At 38.9% G+C, this 20348-nt stretch overlaps 1 protein-coding gene across 2 annotated transcripts in view; it reads right to left on the bottom strand.

Moving 5' to 3' along the window:
* Positions 1-20348, bottom strand: part of AFG1L (AFG1 like ATPase) — a 196291-nt gene that overhangs the window by 147682 nt on the left and 28261 nt on the right. For both annotated transcript variants that reach the window (XM_028510644.2, XM_028510643.2), the window contains exons 2-3: positions 15968-16191; positions 1247-1298 (exon numbers count right to left, since the gene is read on the bottom strand). In XM_028510644.2, coding sequence (XP_028366445.1) covers positions 1247-1298; positions 15968-16191 — 276 coding nt within the window. The remainder of the gene's footprint in view (positions 1-1246; positions 1299-15967; positions 16192-20348) is intronic.

The raw sequence follows: 20348 nt of genomic DNA, 5'->3' as shown, positions 1-20348 counted from the left end.
TGGGGGCAGGTCCCCCAAGTTACAGCGCCTGCATGGGAGCTCGGGGAAGATTGGCTCCATGACACGGGGCCACACCTGCCCAGACTCATGATGGCAGTCCAGTAAAGCTGGAAGGATATGAGTCCTGGCATGTGAAGCCTGAGTGTGGGAGGAGTCAGAAATGGGGCTGCAGAGGAAGATTGGCATGGGGATTTAAACCCACACACAGCAGCCATTGAGGAGAGAACCACGCGGCTTTGGCAGTGGGGACTCCCCCTTCCCACAGCTTTGTAGGAGGGAGAAGCACGTGGTTTTGGCTGAGTGGAGACTCCCGTGGTCCTGGGAGAGAGGACCATGTGCCTTTGCCAGAGTGGGGACCCCCACAGCTTTAGAAGGGGGAACCACCACCTGGTTTTAGCAGAGATCCCGGCGACTCAGCCGAGGGTGCCGGGAACCCAGGGGGGTCTCCCAGTCGAGATGGAGTACTAACTGGGAAGAACCAGAGGACTGCCTGAGCCACAGACTTCTATTCCCTTTCCTGAGATACGGTACTCTGGACTGGGCAAAGGGGGAAGGAAGGAAGGACTGTATCTGTTTGTGGGTGTTTTAAGGGACTTTAGGATTTTTTGATGAAGACATCAGGTCACTACTTTAAGTCTGTATAGCATGAAATAGACATTTCCTTTCCTTTTCACTAATCTCTGGCACTGAGAGACGTCTTTCCTCTGGCGGCGGACATAACGGACCTGGGGGCTTTTTTTTTTTTTTTTCAATAATTGTATATCGTCCCAGGCCCCCCTTGTTTGTTCTGTAACACTACCACTTGTGCATTAAGAGTATCCACTAATAACTAAATTGAGGATAAGGGCTTATATTATGAGTAGAAATATTAGGGAAAAGCAAAAGTGAAAAAGAACAGCTTTTTAAAAAGCTATACATTAAACTAAAGCAAACAGCAGTGAGCAACAACATTCTGAGTTATCTAACAACCTACCTATAGATGATTTCCTTCCCCAAGATCAACTCACTTTATGCATTAAATAATATTTGTACCCTAACATGCTGATACTACCTTAAACTACAGGTATGCCCTATGACAAGTGAAAGTGCAAACTAAGATAAGTGCCCCCTCCTCCCCCTATTTTACCTTACCTCATCCTACTCTCTTGCTGATAGTGGATTGAAGGATGGAAATGGAAGTTATCTCTGAGCAAAAGATGGGAAACTTGCTGTTTGTACCACCCAAAACTTGTTTTAACACACTTACCAACATCTCCATAAACATAGAGGCCCTTTGGAGGTTTGCTCCTTGAAAAAAGCTGCAAATTAAGAACAAATTATAAATGTCTAACATGGAAATAATTATCGTCATTTACATAATGTTCCTAACTGTGCTATATACAGGGCTGAAATGGGCTATCGCACACAATACAAAAAGCTTGATGTGCAAGGCTAGGAAGCCTAACTTAAGTTTCAGTGCACGAGGCAAGAGTCATAGTAGCCCAGAGCAAGAGCACTGAAGTCACAAAGTTTATATTCCCTATACCATTTGCTAACCATGTAATCTTCCCCCTCGTTCCCAAACAGGCTCTCCAAACAATGGCAGTCTAGCTCATTCCCAGCAAGCACCAGATTAGAAGAATTTTTCCGGAGAAATGAAATGATCTCCAGAAGAAAAAAAGAAAAGACTCAAAGGCATTTAGGTGTCGATTTCTCCCACAGAAGGACCTGGATCCCTACCAGATCGCTTTAAACATACCACTCAACCAACCTAAGATGGACTTTTCAATCAGCTTGTTAGTATCTGAAAAGACACTAAAATGAACTGACAACCTAGACACCTGGTTTTTAAAAAAATCTTCAAAGATGAAAGCTGGAAACCAGACCAAATATGCAGGGGCAAAAAACTCACAGAAAACAGAGACTACACAAGCAAAAGAAATCTTCAAAAATAAAACCCTAATCAACATAATTAATATACTGAGAAAAATAAGAAAAGCTATTAAAACTGTAAAGCAAGAACAAAATGCAATTTTAAAAAGAAACATTAAGAACAAAAGAGAGCACTCTGAAATTTAAAATATGGTAGCAGAAATAAAATCTCAGAGAAAGGTTTAGAAGATAAGCTTGATGAAATGTTCTACAATATACAACAAATAAGCAGCAATAAAAGATGAAAAATATATGAAAATTACAAAATTAATTCAGGAGCTCCAACATCTGACAAAAAGGAATTCCAGATAGAGAAAAATAGAGATAAAAAGAGAGGAGGAAGTTATCTATGAAATAATGCAAAAATTTTTCTCAGAACTGAAGAACTTGATTCCTAGACTGGAAGGACAGGCTGAGCATCCAACACAGTGAGGGAAGACACATACCAAGTTACAAACCTGAAATCTCAGAACTCCTGAGGTATAAAGAAGATCTTACAGACATTCAAGGTAGTGGGGGAAGGAGGGTGGAGAAAACAGGCCACAAGCAGATAAAGACTTTGAATGAAATTTGAAGGAAAATTATTTCCAACCTATCTAATCTACCCATCAAGTGTGAAAATGGAAAACTGACATTCCATACACACAGGATCTCAAAAACACCTCCCCAGCAGGGCTCCAGGAAACACAGAGGATCCTGGGAAGGAAGCCCTGGTGAGATGGAGGGCTGCTCCAGGACGGCTGTGGCACAGCAGGTCAAGAAAGCAAGTCCAGACCAAAACAGGAGGGGGAGGGCTTCAGGAAAGAAACAAAAGGAAACTTTCTCTTTACTGTATATTATTGGGTGGCTTTACTAGTGCTTAGATGGCTTTAACTTCATTTGATACAATTTTGTTAGATTGTATTTTGATACCTGTTGTATCAGCATGCATTTTCTAAAAGCTTACCAAAATTGGTAAATTTTTGTGCATCCATTTTAATATTGAAGATGGAAGAAAATAGGTAACATTTTTGGTTTATGATGCTTTATTATTTTAAGGAAGGTAAAAACACAACTGAAACCAAAAAACAATTTGTGCAGTGTATGGAGAAGGTGCTGTGACTGATTAAACATATCAAAAGTGGTTTGCGAAGTTTCTTGGTACTATTGACATTTTGGCCAAATGATTCTTTGCTGTGGGACTGTCTCATGCATTGGCAGATGTTTAGCAGCACCCCTGGCCTCCATCCACTAGAAACCAATAGCAGGAGATAACTGACATACTCAAAATATCCAAATCAATAAAGTTATTGCTGAAAATGAAAAATGTACCTTATTTTACGAAAAAACTTAATGGCCTTTCTGGCCAACCCAATATACCTGGTGCTGGGTGGGTACTGGAAATATCTGGGGGAACACTTTGTAAAGTATATGATTGTCTAACCCAATATTATCAACCCAAATAACCGTCCTGAACTTTGTTCCAGTTAGAAGAATAACCTTTAAGCGCTGCAGCAGTCCCTAGACATCTGCGCAACAAGCCAAAGCACTGTTTTTTTGTCATGTAAAATGCGCAGCCATGCTTTTGTGAGCATTATACACAGGATTATCATACTGATTATTATACCTATGGTAGGTAGTCATGTATGCCCATGTATTCCCATGTATAATGCACATCCTTATTTTCCTCTCAAATTTTGGGCAAAAAAATGCACATTATATACAGCAAAATACAGTAAATGAGAGAATTTGATTCAGAGAAAAGTAAAAGAAGAAACCAAGGTTATGCCATTCCGTACCAACTGGAGGACACATTTGGGCAGAGAACATCGGCAAAATCTAGAATCTAATACACAATGCTGTTATTGTTTTTTTTTTTAAGGTTTTATTTATTTATTTATTTATTTATTTGGAAGGGAGGGAGAGAAACATGGATTGGCTACCTCTTGCATGCCCCCAACTAGGGAACTGGCCTGCAACCCAGGCATGTGCCCTGACTGGGAATCAAACTGGAGACCTTTTGGGTTGCAGTAACACTCAACCCAGTGAGACACACCAGCCAGGACAATACTGTTGGTTTTTTATCACTCCAACCTGCCTCAGAAACGTCTCCTACTTTCCTGATTGTTCAGTTTTCCCTACTAAATCCAGCCCCTAGGGACACCAGCATATCCCTTCCAGAAGAACCTGTACTGTGGTTTACACAAAAGGATATACTTTGCTTTCACTTTGCCAGCTCGATGCCTTCCCTGTGCACATTAACTCTCCACCTATTCTTTTTTTTAAATATAGTTTATTGATTATGCTATTACAGTTGTCCCATTCCCCCCCCTTTATTCCCCTCTGCCCTGCACCTCCCCTCCCTCCAGCACTCCCCATCTTAGTTCATGTCCATGGGTCATACATATAAGTTCTTTGGCTCCTCCATTTCCTATACTATTCTTAACCTCCCCCTGTCTATTTTGTACCTACCATTTATGCTTCTTATTCCCTGTACCTTTTCCCTCTTTCTTCCCCTTTCCCCTCCCTGCTGATAACCCTCCATATGATCTCCATTTCTGTGATTCTGTTCCTGTTCTAGTTGTTCACTCAGTTTGTTTTCTCCATCTATTCTTAAATCTCAACTGAAAACCATCACTACTCCTGGCAAATCCTCTTAATTTGTCTTGTTTTAATATCTTATATGATCTATTCCTATATACTGGTTATTTTGTTTTCAACTTGCCTGGGAGGAAAAAAAAAGTGTTATGCTCTTAAACAAATTTAGAACAGCTTCAAATCGGAAAACTTACATACAACCTAATAATCTCGAAGTATATTCTATGTATTAGAAATCTTTTGAAAGTAGCATTCTGTATTAGGAAACTGGGAGTGTCCTAGCAATTTATAATTCTTCACAACACTTTTTGTAAGAATAGTCTAGGGCCTATTCTAGTGCCGCTCACAGGATAGAAACCATACATGCTGAATAAATGAAGTTCAAGACAAAAAAGAAATAACAAAGATGGGGGAAGGATGACACAAAGAATTCAGTGCTACTGGGAGAAATATGCACTCAAGGCGCTGTCTTCTATTTACCCACTCAAACTCCATATATTTCTGAGAAAGCACTTTGGCAAATATTATATAACATATCTAATTTATAATATATTGTAATATACTTTATAGTAATATTTATAAAATGATAAAGAGATACCATTACAGAGTACCAAGGGGGAAGATTCTCCAGCATCTGAAACCACAAACAACTGGTATGACATAAATACTATTTAAGATGCAGATTCTACTCTAAATAAATTGAAAAATAACATGGATGCTCCTCTAACAATAAATATTGGATATCATCTATCTAAATAATAGTACATACTCACAAGTATTTTCACTTGGAGAGGCAAGCCGGTCTTCTCCTAATAAAATTTCAGTCTTCTAAGAATTATTGAAATTATTTCAAGAGATTTAAAAATCTGTTTTAAGGAGAAAATCAGAGGACTGAATGGAGAACAGTAAGACTATTTAGAAGGCTGTAAAATGGGTCCTAAATAAATTTTAAAATTCTTTTCTCATAGCAGTGAACTCAGGGAGAATTGGAGTCACACAGTCTTCTTCAGAGTGACTCACACCCAGGAACCCACATCATTTACATGCTCCTAATTTACATTTTACCTAATTTACAATTTACAACCGAATTCTCACAATTCACCTAGTTTTCAGTTTCATTAAATTTCCTTTCTTAATGTATTAATTTTGTGTAATTTGTTCTTATGTCTCAGAGAACTCCACCCTGGCATAGTTCCCTGGTGCTGGTATTCTCCAAGGGCTCCCCTCCCCCAAAGCCCTTCTCTTTCTTCCTCTGTACCCCAGGATGCCAGCTGGCTTGCTGGCTGGCTGCTCACTGGTTTCAGCCCCTGGGAGGAGGCACTACTTGCAGGAGATAGGAGGGATGGGTAGAGAGCAATTCAGGTCATTCTCTCCCGTTCCCTCCCTGCTTCTGTGCTGGGTCTCCAGGAGCCACATCCCTCCGGAACCATCAGCTCCAGCTCCCTCCAGGCTCCCCCTCCCCACTCCAAGCCTTATTTGCTGCCCTAGGCCTGCCCTGTCCGTGACTATCTAAGTCATCTCTTGATTCAGTCTTTATTTGAAACATCTGCTGTGAACTGTCTCCTGCCAAGACTCTGATACACACCCAACCCCTAAAATGCACAGGCGCAACATTAGACAAGCACATGAAAATGTGAACATGAGTAAGTTTCTCCAGTGACCAGTGTAAGATTTGTCATGTTACTTGTATCTTAGGAAATTTATAAAGGATAATGATGATACCTATCCTAATGTTTTTTTTTTTATATATTGATTTTAGAGAGGGGAGAAGGGGGAAGAGGAAGAGAGAGACTTGATTTGTTGTTACACATATTTATGCAGTCATTGGTTGATTCTTGTATGTGCCCTGACTGGGACCAAACCCACAACCTCAGTGTATGGGGACGACACTCTAACCAACTAAGCTACCTGGCCAGGGCCCAATAGGTTTTTGATGAGTCCAAAGACACTGAATTGTAGATTGTACGGATGATAAACTTAAGGATGATGTTGGAAGATCATGGTAACCTATCACTTACCTCTGCCAAGTATGAAAGACACAGCCAAAGGGTAAAGGAGTTGAACCCAAAAGAACTGGTACAAATTCTGATTCCACTGTTTACTAGCTACATGCCTCTGGGTAAGCCACATCAACTCTACAACCCTCTATTTTCTTATCTATTGGGTGTGTGGCAGAGTGCAAGGGAGTTCCCACTCACTGCCTACTTCTGCATACCTAATCACAAGACCCATTTGCTTACAATGAGGACTGAAAACTTCATGTGCTTACTGATAACTGCTTCCATCCAAACTCATGGACCATGAAAAAAGAAACATGCACCCTTTGAAACACCCTTCTCAAAGGTTTGAACAACAGTACTGTACACTCAGGATATTTTATAACTAAAACTCTACACCAAACAAATCAAGAACACATTCAAAAACATATAGCACAATTTCAAATATAGTCCATATGCTAAGCCATAAACAATTAATTCCAAAGAATCAATGTACTCAACCGTAATATAATAAAATTAGAAATAAAAATGGAAAATAGCTAAAAACAGAAAAATCTCATACTAAGATACTGACCTTCCCATCATGTTCACCCAGACATCTGAAGACTGCTGAGAGGCCTGCAGTGCAGAGGGTACCTTCTCACCAGTCCCTCCCCACTGCCAATAACTGTTTCCCTGGTTAGTTCACTCTTTCTCTGCAATGATGTTCTAAAACCTCCTCAGCTCCCTTCATGCTAAACTACACTTCCCCCATCACTTTCAGCACATGTCTCCTACCTCTTTACAGAGAGAAAACAGAGGAACCGAGTTGGAACACCTTCCACTTCCTGTATGCAATTGCAATTGCACCCATATCTGCACCCATCCTTCCCTCTCTTCCTCCTGTGACCAAGGAAGATGATTCCTCTCCCAACACAACCTTCTACCAATTTCTGGATCTCAGCCCCTTGCCTCACCTTCTCGGGTGGAGAGAAGGTGGAGACAAATTAAATTTTTCACTTCTCTTGTATTCCTTCTCATCAACATCTTTACAGACGTCTTCATATGAATGTATTTTTACAGCCTTGAAGTATAATGTTTTATAAGCAAAACATAAACTCAAAAACCATAAGGGAAAAGATAGATACATTTAAAAAGTGGAGTTAAACATTTCTGTTTGGGAAAAAATGTTAAGGAAGATAAAAAGACAAATAAACTGCAAAAAAAGCAACATTTATTATAGACAAGAATTTTATTTCCTTAGTAAACAAAGAGCTTTCTTTTATAAACAATAAGAAAAACAAATACAAATTGCTTAAGCATATAGAAAACAAATATAAATTGCTTAGGAATATAAAAAATACTTAACAAATAATAAAAGACAAGAGATTTAAAATAAGAATAAAACACCAGCATGAAAAAAGTCTAAAAGTCTCAGAGGATCCAGTATTATTGATGATATAGGCACAGGCAGGCTCATAAACTGATAAGAATATGAATTGCCGCAGTCTTTTTTGAGACAATTTGGCATTGTTTATCAGAATGCAAAGTACATATACCATTGAACTGAACAATTGCATTTGTAAAAATTTATCCTACAGGGGCACACGTGTACACAAAGATGTGTCAGCATATTCATACGATGGAGTACTATTGAATTGCTGGATATTCACATGAAAAAAATAAAAAGAATGAGGTAGCTCTTATAAGTAGAGATTCCGATGTGGGACTGTCTCCTAGGCACAGTGTTAAAGTAAAAACAAAAACAACAACAACAACAAAAATAGGAGTGTGTATGCTGTGGTCTCACTGTATACAAAAGAAAAGAACATTTCTGGAAGGCCCCACAAGAAACTGTCAACAGTGAATGCACCCTCAAAATAAAAAATTACCTTTAGAGTTGACTCAGTCCTCACACAAACCTACTACAGAACATCCTTTACCTGAGCAGAAACTTGAGACTTTCTGTCTCTCTTCAAAAGTAATTTTCAATTCTATAAGTCCCCAAATTTGCTATTATTTAAGTAACATACTTTGCACAAATGGAAATTTTATAGAATATTTCTCAGAAGTGTTTTATAAAGTTTATTTAAATTTTAATCTTATTGAGTGTATTTACATTTTATGATGATCTCTAGATAGTAAATATTGCATTTAATTAACAGTCCATTACTACAAAAATAATGTAGAATTTATGTAATATTGAAACTATTTTATGACAATTTGGAAATTGGACCCATTTGAAACAGCAAAGCCATTTTAAATGTCCAGAGCAGTATCTTATTTTAATTATAAGAAAAGATTAAAATAACTTGAATATATTTTTAACTGGCATTTTTTAAAAAAATGTTGAAAAATTTGTTTTAAACATAGTGATACTGATCCTTCTCAGAGGTAAATAGTTAATACATATAAAGTTAATTACATAAATTTGTACCATATATAGTTTGTGGGTTTTATATTGTTAATTTTGATGTATATAACCACATTTGGAATCTAGTTCTTCAAGAGTAAATCAATAATTTGATTCATAAAATTTATCTTCATGATAATAAGAATTATAAATACCAAGTGAAGCAATAATGTAGAACAGAATAAACTTGTATCCTTTTACAGTGGGCATTCAAAGACTGTTCTCATATGCAGTTTATGCCCACCTGAATTTTTATACTTAATTCACTGAGTTATAAATAATGGCTTATGGCTGTTCTCTCCACTGAACAAGGTATCACTGAAATGGGAAACCATTCATCTTATTCATGTCTGTATCCTTGACTCCCAGCATGGAGCCTTGCACACAGTGAGGACCAACTCCCCTTTTGTTGAATGGAATTTATATATAATAATTCAGAGTCCTTGATAAACAAAGAAGTACACATTCTATCTCTGATAGGTGCTTCTATAAAACTAAAAATCATTTGCTTTTCCCAGCTATACCATGGAACTACCTTCCTCAGTGTTGGGAACCACCCTGCCTGGTTTCAGAAGCTGCAACCCCCCCCATGGCTAAGGCTGAGTAAAAAGACCCTGGGACCCTTTGCCACTAAGACAAAGCTTATCCTCCCAGCAGGGGTGCAGCCTCTGCCCCCTTTACTTCACCCTGCTTGGCCCCGGCAGGATGGCTGGATAGTCAATGATGGGTAAGATTCCTCAAGGGAGGAACAACCTAAGCCAGGCATGGTCATGGAGGGGCCATCAGGGAAGGACTTAGGAGACTGTAGAAAAGGAGTGATAGACCCTCACCCCTCGGCTTTGTTATAGCCTGAGTCCTCATTCTATCTGTAAAAAGTCTCCTAGTCTCTTGGCTGCCCACACCCCCCACCTGACTCAGACCTGAAACAATGCAGGAGGGTGGTACAGCCCTGTGCAAGAACTGATGGTCAGGCCTAGGAAAGAATGCAGAAAATCCTCTGAAACCTGCTTTGCTAAGAATGCTCTCAATGTAAATGGTAAGGGTCCAGGCATAAAATTAGTTTGTTTTCTAAAGTTTTATAGCCCTTTGACATCACTCTTTCAGTCTGACCCTGACTCAGAATAAGCCCTCATAGTTCTTGAATGTTATCTATTCCTTGATCATTACTGCCTGACAATGATTGATGTTACCTATACACCCTGTATTTCTGTGCAAACTAAACCCAGTAAAAGCCCATTGAGAAAGAGGCTCAAGTCTTCCACCTCTGAAGGACTGGTCAGCCTTTTCTCCCCAAACAGATCATGTCTTGGCAGACTTACTCTCATCTGCAGCAGCCAGGAGAGCTTTGCTGGACAGAGCTCCCCCATACCTCAGTGCTCAAAATAATTAAAAAACCAAAAACAAACAAACAAAAAAACTAACCTGTTGAAATATTTCACAGTCACACTGAAAATATTTTGACTATGGAATATTATAAACAGGCTAAAATGGAGAAAATATTAAATACCTGGTTACCTGTCACCCAGTTTGATCAAATCTTTATATTTTAACATATTTCTTCCAACATTTCAGTAATAAAACATTAGGTACAGCTGAAGCCTCACTTTGTGCCTTTCTTCCTAGGAGTTAATAATCCTGATTTTGAGTTTTTTGTCCCCATGCTATGCAACATTCTATTTTAGAAATATGTTCTGATTTATTGATCAATTTTTGTGGTATCCATGAGTTATGCCCCCAAAATAGACTCTACTTTGTCCATTTTTCTATTGGTTTGTTAATTTTTTTCCTATTATTTGGTAGGAGTCCTTTATATATTCTAGATAGCAATCGTAGCCAGTTATCTTGATGTAAATATTTCCTCACAGTGTGTGGCCTGCCTTTTCACTTTTTCTCTGGTGCTTTCTATTGACTAGAAGTTTTCGATTTTAGTAGAGTCAAATATATACAACTTTACCTTTATAATCCGGGCTTTTGTATCTTGTATAAGAAATACCTTCTTTTCCTAAGTTCATAAAGAACTTTCCTCTGTGTTTTCTTCAAAAAGTTTTACTTTAAATTTAGTGCATTAATTCTATAGAATTTATTTTTTATTTAGAGGTAGAGGTCTAATTTTATTTTACTTTCAATATAGATAATCAATTGTCTCATCTGTTTATTAAAGTCTTTTTCACACTAATTTTCAATGCCAACTCATTCACATTTCAAGTTTCCATATATGTCATGGACTATTTTGTTCATATAATGGAACAATGAATAAAACAGTCCTGCTGACTACAGGCAGGCACATGTAAAGAGAAGTAATAGGAGATTAGGTTGGAAAGCTAGACTAAGTATAGTTCGAGTAAACCTTAAATACAATTAACGGCCTCCCACCAGTGCTCAAATCTTGTCAGGTAGCAGTCATCTAGAGTAGAGGTCAAATTATGGCCTGTGAGCCCAGTCCAGGCTGACACCTGTTTTTGTAGATAACTATCTATTGGAATACACTTATTTATGTATCTCCTTGTGACCACTTTGACAATGGCAGAACTGAATAGTTGTGATAGAGGTCATATGTATGGCTCTGAAAATCTAAAAAAATTTCCTATGTTGTCCTTTACACAAAATCTTTGCTGACCTTTGACCCAGAGACTTAGGTACAAACTCAGCATAGATTCCATGGTACCACTGCCTCTTTATGAGCTACATAATTCTGCTGCCACAACCAAGCAGTCAGCTTGGTTGGTAATGACAGATAAATTCCAATCGTAACATTACAAAATGAGGCTCTACCCCTTTCTTTAAATTAATTTTAAGGTATTTATTTGATGAATTATTTGATAATTTATCATTTGTTTAATAAATTATTAAAATTGTTTAATTAATAATTCATTAAATTCATTTAAAGGGGTTTATTCTCATCTACAATGATGGCGTAACTTCACCTTTTGGAACCATGACAAAACCTAAGATGTAATTGACTACATTGGGTAATTATTCTGGAGTCTGAAGGAGGGCCCCACACTTTGTTTCTCATTTTCAGATTTTAAATGAGTCTTTGGCATGTATTAGTTCTCAAAAAAAATGTAGTTTGATCCCCAATCTCACTTCCTTACAGATAATGCTGTCATTGGGTTAGGACATAATGCTTTTGCTTCAGCTTTCATAAAAGCTTAACATAAGAAAACACTCATTTAAAAATATTTCTGGTCTTTAACAAAACTGTAGCTATAGACATTGTCCATTTTGTACTCAATGTTGCTTACAATCTTCTAGGATAAAATTCTGGAGATCAGGGAAGCTTTACCTAAATCATAATGCTTAACTCACTCTACCTACAAGGAATGTCAGTTCTAGGAAGAGGAATGGAGGCGAGAAGACACTCATGCCCTTAGCAGGAGGGGTGAAGGGAGGAGCTGAGGAAAAACCAGCACATTGCCTAGAGGCCCTTCTGAAGACTCCTAGATAACTAACGAAAGGGCTTCCTGCATCTCCTGAGAGGAAAGTCCACAGCCCATATCCCGGATACCCTACTCACAATTTCCAGGTGCTAGGATCCAAAACAATACAGCATCAAGACCTTAGATTAGCTGGATTAAAAGCAGGGCAATTCTTTTCCACCTGCTATATGCATTGTTTTTTGGAGGGTGAGGAAAGGTATCTAGTTAAAAAATAGTGGGATGTATGAAGAAATTAGAAATAATAATTTCTCATAGGGGAAGAAAAGAAAATTATTTTGTGAAGAGCACAAGAAAAAGGAAAGGAATCTGTGACCCCTGCCCCTTCCCAGGTCTCTTGGACTATGATTTCTCCCCCTAAAAGTTGAACAGGCCTGGCAATCTGTGTACCCGATTAATGGAAACAGCAATTTTTGAAGTAGCTCCACACTCCACTTAATTCTCTCCCTCCCAGACTCCAGAAATGCTTGATTTGGCTATGTAAAAGGCATTCTAATTATAGTGATTTACATGAACTACTAGCATTTATGCCTAATTACCTCACAGAACAATAACGATTACGCATATTTTAAATGTGTAGATTAACCTGGTTGTCTTATTGATAACAAAAGTAAAGTGTTCATATATACTCATTCTTCATAGTTTGTTGCTCATATAGCACAGTCATCTGCTTGTAACTTTTTGAAATTTTTATTAAAGAAAACCTTGTTATGTAGGTAGGTGAAAGTGGTCAAACGATCTGCCACCAATTTTATCACATTAATTAATAATTTTGGCATTTTGTGAAGGTGTATTTTATTTTAATATTACAGCTTAGCTGTAATAAAGTTTCTTAGTACAATGAATGTTTAAACAACTGCATTAAAAACAAAATCAAATGTTTATAAAATTAAATTTTATTTACCAAAATTATAAATTCTATAAATAAAGTTCTTCTATCACTGAAAAAATTTTTCCTTTTCTGATAATCAGCATACCAGTGTTTATGTTTTGGAAGAAGTAGGTCTGTGGCATCTTTACAATCTTCAAAAACTAAAGCTTTGTAGATGTTTCTCTCAAATTATGTTAGACAGTTGGGTCACTTTCACTGTTGAAGATTTGGTGGGTTCACCTAACTGGTGTGGCTCAGTTGATTGGGTGTCGTCCCACACACTGAAAGGTCACTGGTTCTATTCCGTCAGGGCATATGCCTGGGTTGCGGGTTCGGTCCTCAGTTAGGGCGCTTACGAGAGGCAGCAGATAAATGTTTTTCTCTCTCACACTGACGTTTCTCTTCCCCTCTTCCTCCCTCCCTTCCCCTCTCTCTAAAAATAAATAAATAAAATCTTTTTAAAAAATGGATTTGGTGGGCTGAAGAAATTACAGTAGGACAAATATTACCACAAAGAGATTGATCTGACAACTAAACATTTATTCACATATGCATTAGCATTTAACAAGTATAAGCTTTCACTAGACACATTGGAAACTACCTAACATGTCAAATCTCCTACTTAACATAAGATTTACAACTACACAATAAAACCAAGGTTATTTACTAGGTAGACCCAACACAGCCAATTCAGAAATCAAAGTTGGAAGTGTGGGAGAATACCCCTAAAGAGTCAAACAATAAAGGTTGGCCGTCAAAAGGGGTAATTCATCATTAATCCCTATAACCATTACACTACACTAGTTGACCATAGTGGCTATCATACTCATGGTCTACAACTGAGGGGAACTGCCATGCTCACAGGAGGCCTGGGTGGCAACTTACGCAGAGATACAATCTCTACCCTGGCTGGTAGTCTCTGAAAAAACCGGTGTGAAAGCTGGACCAAACATTGATTAAGTGATTGTTTGGCTCATCAGATTCTTACTTGGGGATTTAAACCACAGATACAGGCAGAGAATTTAGAAGTTGGTAAAACAAACAGAAGTGAAAATGGACATGGGGGTAAAGGAACAAAAGAGGATTACATGAATAGAAGAGCACCAGAGTAACTAGCACGTGCTACCATGGCATTCAAATCATCAGAGCTTTCCGAGCCACTGATTCTGCGGGCTCAAGCTCCATAAGGCCTGGCTGCGTGGTGGAGACACCCTTCATTGCTATTTGCATATGTAGTCTTATTCTGAATCTCCATTTCTTTGTGTAACCTAAACGAACCTCCACTCCTTTTAACCAAAAGATATTACCACGGTAACAGCCTTTTTCTTTATATAAAAATAAAATTTTAATTATATTCTCAGTGCTTTTTAAAAAGTAGAGTTACTTTCAGTGGTTTTTAAATAAAGTACCACTAACACTTGTTATACAGTACCTTTCTTCTAAACATCTTCTACTAAATGAATATTTGTGTGGGGGGGGGCAGGGATTTGGCCAATTAAAGGAAAGCTAGTTTCTTAGATTAAACCATATTCTAACTCATTACTATTACCATCCTTCATAATTTGAAGATGACACCACCGAGGACATTGACTTCTATAATAAGCAAGGAAATAGGAGTTTTCCTGTCATCTTACAATTTCAGTAGAAGCTCAAAGCTGAGAATAAGGGGAGACAAGTTCTCTTATACTCTTAAGAGAGACACTAGTCATATCCATCCAGCAATTATTTAAAAAGAGAAAAAAGGAAAAATCAGCTCTAAAACCAAAGTGGAACTGAAGAAAGTCATTAAGGTAGGAAGCTGTTCGCTGGGTAAGAAATGCTGTGGCATTTCCCCAAAATAAACATCATGCCAAGTACAGGGGTATCCAAAAAGAAGCATCTAAAAAGATGAGGAATGCGTGCATGCTGAGATGGGCAGGACGCTTGCTTAGGTGAGGAAATCCACAGTCAGCTATCAAAGTAGGGGGTGGAGGAGTTCATGGAAGAACTTGACACATCCCCAGGATCATGGAGGAATACAGGAAAAAAAACAGAGACTGGTGCCTACTTCTTATCTGCAGAAGTTCAAGGGCAGGAGCTGACTATGCCATAGGAGTTAGAGAAAGGAGATGTTATGTTATGCTTCTTGTGGCCTAAGTGGACACCACAAAAGGTGATCTGGCTAGAACTGTTCTGAAACGACTCCACCCAAGAAGGCCTAGTACAAGTGCAAAAGGTCCCAGGAGAATGCAGAGGTGTGGGGTGTTCTGCTGGAGTCCTAAGAGGTCAGAGAGTGGAGCACTGGGAAGGTCCTCAGGGAAATCCTGAGGAACCCACGAACATGTCCTTCAACAAAGAGCTAGCATGTCAACACCAAAGGCCCTTACCTAGTCACTTAAGGCTCTGCTATTCACTCTAATCTTCTATCCCTCTCCTCTGACCCTAGAGAAGCCAGACAAGCAGAGAAGGGAGGAGGGAAAGAACAAATCACCCCCCCTTCTCCACTGCTGATCCTGGGCCATGCCTGAGCAAGAGAAAGGGGAAGCTTAGAACGGAGCAGAAGTTTTCGTTTTGACTGGACAGCATCAATTATTACCTAAACATGAAGCAATCTGAATCCCCCCAAGGCAAAAAAAAAAAGCTATGGAATATCAAGAGATCAAATATGGGGATCCAACAGAGCTTATTTAAAGAAACCAGTGGGAAATATCAAGCTGTTTCAGGGTTGTACCTGACTACATAATCCATTTTATTAATGTTTACACTTTTAACTGTTTAATCTTCAACATCATATAAACCTCACCTTTGAAAAAAGGCCTTCTGCCTCTATACTGTATCCTTTAAGGTCCTCGTGCAATTTCTGCAAACACTGTATGACTCTTCTTTGATGTTCATCATCCTTTAACTCATGAGCTTTGATCAGAAAGTCATAGTGGTCCAGAGGTCCATGGCAAACAGCCAGAGCTTTCAAATAAGCTTCCGTAGCTACAGCTGGAGGCATACTCTCAGGTGTCTGAACTGTATAGGCTATAAACAAAAATATATATATATAATTTAGACTTTCTTAAATGAAGATATTTCATAGTGCTCTACAATGTTTCATGATCACATTAAAGCTTTTAACCAGTTATAAGAAATATATTGAGCAGTTACTGTAAATGTCATTTTGATTAAAATAATATAAAACAATTTTGCACAATAAATATATTTACAATTATCTCATTTAATAAAAGGGAAGAAATCCAAACTCATTAGGTTATCACTGTAATCCTTCTTCTGGAAAGTCTAACCTGCTATATAGTCTCTGCTTTGCCTCTACTCCCTTAAACGAGCCATCTGAGGTCATCAGATCTTCCCCGCAGCAGGGTTTGAGGTTAGGCCTAATTCTGGTTCTTGAGTACCAAGGCAGAAGATATGGAGACTAGTCACAAAGGGTTCTCCACTGCACTTTTATTCTCTATCCAAAAACCACACAACACTGAGACATTACCACATGACTCCAGCCCCCTGCTTATGAGACCTCCTTCCCTTTGCCATACCTTTAGGTTGAAACAAAGAGTTGGGATACAATGTGTCCATTTCTAAGCAGGGTGGTGTTATGATCCCTTTTTTGGCCTTCCTGGGAAAGAAATGATTGGCCACAATAAGGCCCAATAATAACTGCATTGCTTATCTGGGGTAGTAGGTTCAATGAGTAGGTGACTATCATTTTTTTCCATATCCTTTAATTTTTTATGTTGTTCAATTACAGTTGACCCAATTTTCCCCCCATTTCTCTTCCCTTCCCCACCTGAGCCCCATTAGAAGCAAGAATAAACAGCAGTCAACTGGTACATTTTTTTAGAAAAGGATTTGCATGTTTCCTGTTTCAATATGAAAACTACTTTAGAAAAAAAATTAATAGTCCCAATGTTATTTCATCTTTTTCCCAAGAGGAAAAAAATCTAAATAAATTGTGAATATCGGGGCTAGGGCAGGGCTATCTTCTAATAGTTGTTCTCCCTTCCCGAATAGAAGTTTTAGTTGAGTACAAGCCTGCCCCATCAAATATTCCATTTCCTGACCTGTCTTACATCCCCAGTGGCCACGGGACCAGCTCTAACCAATGGGATGCGAGCTAAAATGTGTGTAGCTCTGCCACATGCCCCTTAAAGGGACAAAAGTAAACCCCCCCTCCCTGTTCCTCCCTTCCCTCTGACTGGGCTGAAAGTGCATGAGTGCAGCTGGAAGAGTCAGCCCCGCAAGGAAAAGCATGCAGAATGCTGACCAAAGCAGAGCAAAGTTCTCCAACCATGCAGAGCTGCCAAACCAGCTCTGGACCACCTGCTTGGATTTTTGTGTAAAAGAATAATAAACTTTTATCTAACATTTCAGGCAGTGTATTTCCGGGTGTCTTTGTTACAGAGGCCTAAATTGTACCCTAACTAATGGAGGGGCTTACAGCCTGCAGAAGAGAATCAAAGAGTCTCCTGGAACTTTGGGCCTCACAGGACCAAGAACGAGGCTTGGGTTCAGTGTAGACGCTGGAGGCCTAAGTTGAGAATTCTGTAAACATTTCTAGCAATTTGAGATATTTACCAGTAGAGTATAAGAAGAAATACATTTGGTGTTTGTCCTCAGTCCCTAACACAGGGGTCCTAAAACCCCTGGAATCTTGTGAGTCTCTTTTGTTATCATAACAGAGCACCCTCCTATCACACCTGAGTTACGCTAGTGAGGTAACTTAGAGCAGGACCCCAAGATAGCTTCAGGACAGGGCTCATCCCCAGAAAGACCAGGCATAGAGAGGGTCAGAACTTTCACCTCCACCTATTCACCTCCTGGAAAGAGAGTGGAGGCTAGAGGTTAAACTCTACAAATACTCCTGAGCTTTGAAATTTGAAAAGCTCACAAGCTGATGAACACAGAAGTGCTGTGAAGGTGGTACACCATGGCAGGGCAAGGAAACTCTTATCTCTTGCCCTGTACATCTCTTCCATTTGGCTATTTCTGAATTGTCCTTTATAATAAACTGGTAAACATAAGTAAAGTATTTTTCTGAGTTCTGTGAGACATTTCTTGCAAATTATCAAATGTGAGGGTGGGGAGTTGTGGGAACTCCTGAATTTGTAGTTGGCCATGCAGAAGTGTGCATAGCTTGGACAGCCCACTGCAGTGTCATCTGAAATGGAACCAGTCTTGTAGAACTGAGCCCTTTTAATTTGTGGGATCTGATGTTACAGCTCAGATAGTGTCAGAATTGAACTGAATTGTTGGATACCTATTAGTACTGAAGAATTTGAGATACTCGCACTAGGGAAAATACTTTTTTCCACCCCTTCCTTTAATTTCCTGGAGTCAACCAGGTAGGAAACCCAAGAGTAACACTCATTTCCTCCCCACTCCATCCCACAATCTCTTTCCCTAGCCCTTATCCAGGTCCTCAACCAGTCATCAGTGCTACTCAATTGTACATCCTAAGCACTCTCTAAACTATTTCTTTCTTCCCTTCTTCATATACAGCACCCCAGCTGAGGCTCCCATTATCCCTAACTTAGCCTCCCTGCCGCTGATCACTGCCTGGCCCAAATTTACCAAGACCACCATCTCTCAAAATCTACTATCAATTGCAGGAATGATCCTGCTAAAATTCAAATGTGGTTTCTCAATTTGCTTGAATTTCAGCTCATTGTTTAAAGGAATGGTTTTCAAACATAATATTAATAGCAGTGCCTATTTTACATACAAAACCTCCCATGGAATCCTAAATTTTTTAAAGAGAAAAGTGGGAAGGAGGACACAAAATCCTACTCTCTTTACGTCTCCTATTCCCACACCTATACCACCCCTAATTCCAGAGCAGCCCCTGAACCCACCTTCCCACCTTATAGAATCACATTAAGTATGAATAGTGTGAAAAAAATCATGTACATGCCTGAGACTACTCCCCTTAGAACAGCCTGCTTGCAAAGGTAAGCCCTTGGCTAGGAACTTGGATTCCAAGAGGGTTTCCACCATTCCCAGAAATGGTAAGAGTTACTCACTGGCATAAATGTTTGTACCATGAACAGCAACGTGGTCATGTTGATGACACCTAGTTTCCTTCTACAAGTTCTAGAATTTTAGCGCATACTGGGTAGAGAGGCTATGTTACCACCCCCCTAACCCTAGGCATTGAGTCTCTAGTGAACTCCCTAATAAAAACTTTCACACCGGTATCCACCAATTTGTTGCTGAAGGAATTAAGCATATTCTTTCTATGTGACTCACTAAGAGAAGACTCTTAGATAGATGTTACAGCTAATTTTCTCCAGATTTGCTCTGCATGCCTTTTCCCTTTACTGATTGTGCTTTGTATCCTTTAACTATAATCAATCATATCTCTGAGTCCAACTATAAGCTGAGTCTTGTGAGTCCTCCAAATCACCCAAATCTGAGGGTAGTCATGGGGATCCCCAGCAAAGACAGTATCCTCATTCTGGAGTTCAAGGAACTCTATACTAGGGTCCCAGCCTACATTTCCAGACCACTGTCCCTCTACTCTCCAAATGCATTCACTGACACAGAAATGACTGAGTACCCACCAATGTAATAGGTAATGTAATGGGAAATAGGGAAAAATAAAAGTTTTCTGTAAAGTGGAGGTAGAAGAGACAAAAATACTCCATCAGTAATATATTAGGATTAAGTGACAATAGTAAGTAAAATTAATTTGGGTATACAGAGACTAGTTATGAAATGGTTATCGAAGTGGTAAATATTAAAGGCCAAAATTAGAATGGGTAATAGCAGGAATTAGAATTATTTTGTCATTATAAGGTTCTTGCACTATTTGAAAGTGGACTTGGGTCCATTGTAGATATATATAGAAAACTCTAGGGCAACTACTAAAAAGAGATTTTTAAAAATGATGTTTAATTCATATGCTAAGAAAAGAGAGAAATGGAATCATATAAAATGTGCAATTAAAACCACAAAATAGGCGCCTCTCCCCCCCTCTCTAAATCATACCTGTACCTTTCCCCCACTCCTACCCCAGGCACATCCGCTCTGCTTTTCTTTCTCCTAAGCTCCAAGGGCCCTTCTTTTGCCTCTGTAACTTGTTTCCTGAGTCCACGCAGCCCAGTGGGCTCACTTCTTCTACCTTTGTGACTTCTAAATAAACTTTGCTTGTATGTGGGGAAAAAACACAAAATAGAAAAAGA

This window comes from Phyllostomus discolor, chromosome 4 (genome assembly GCF_004126475.2).
Source record: "Phyllostomus discolor isolate MPI-MPIP mPhyDis1 chromosome 4, mPhyDis1.pri.v3, whole genome shotgun sequence".
In the NCBI taxonomy this organism is placed as follows: domain Eukaryota; kingdom Metazoa; phylum Chordata; class Mammalia; order Chiroptera; family Phyllostomidae; genus Phyllostomus; species Phyllostomus discolor.
This window is presented reverse-complemented; position numbering and strand designations above follow the sequence as displayed.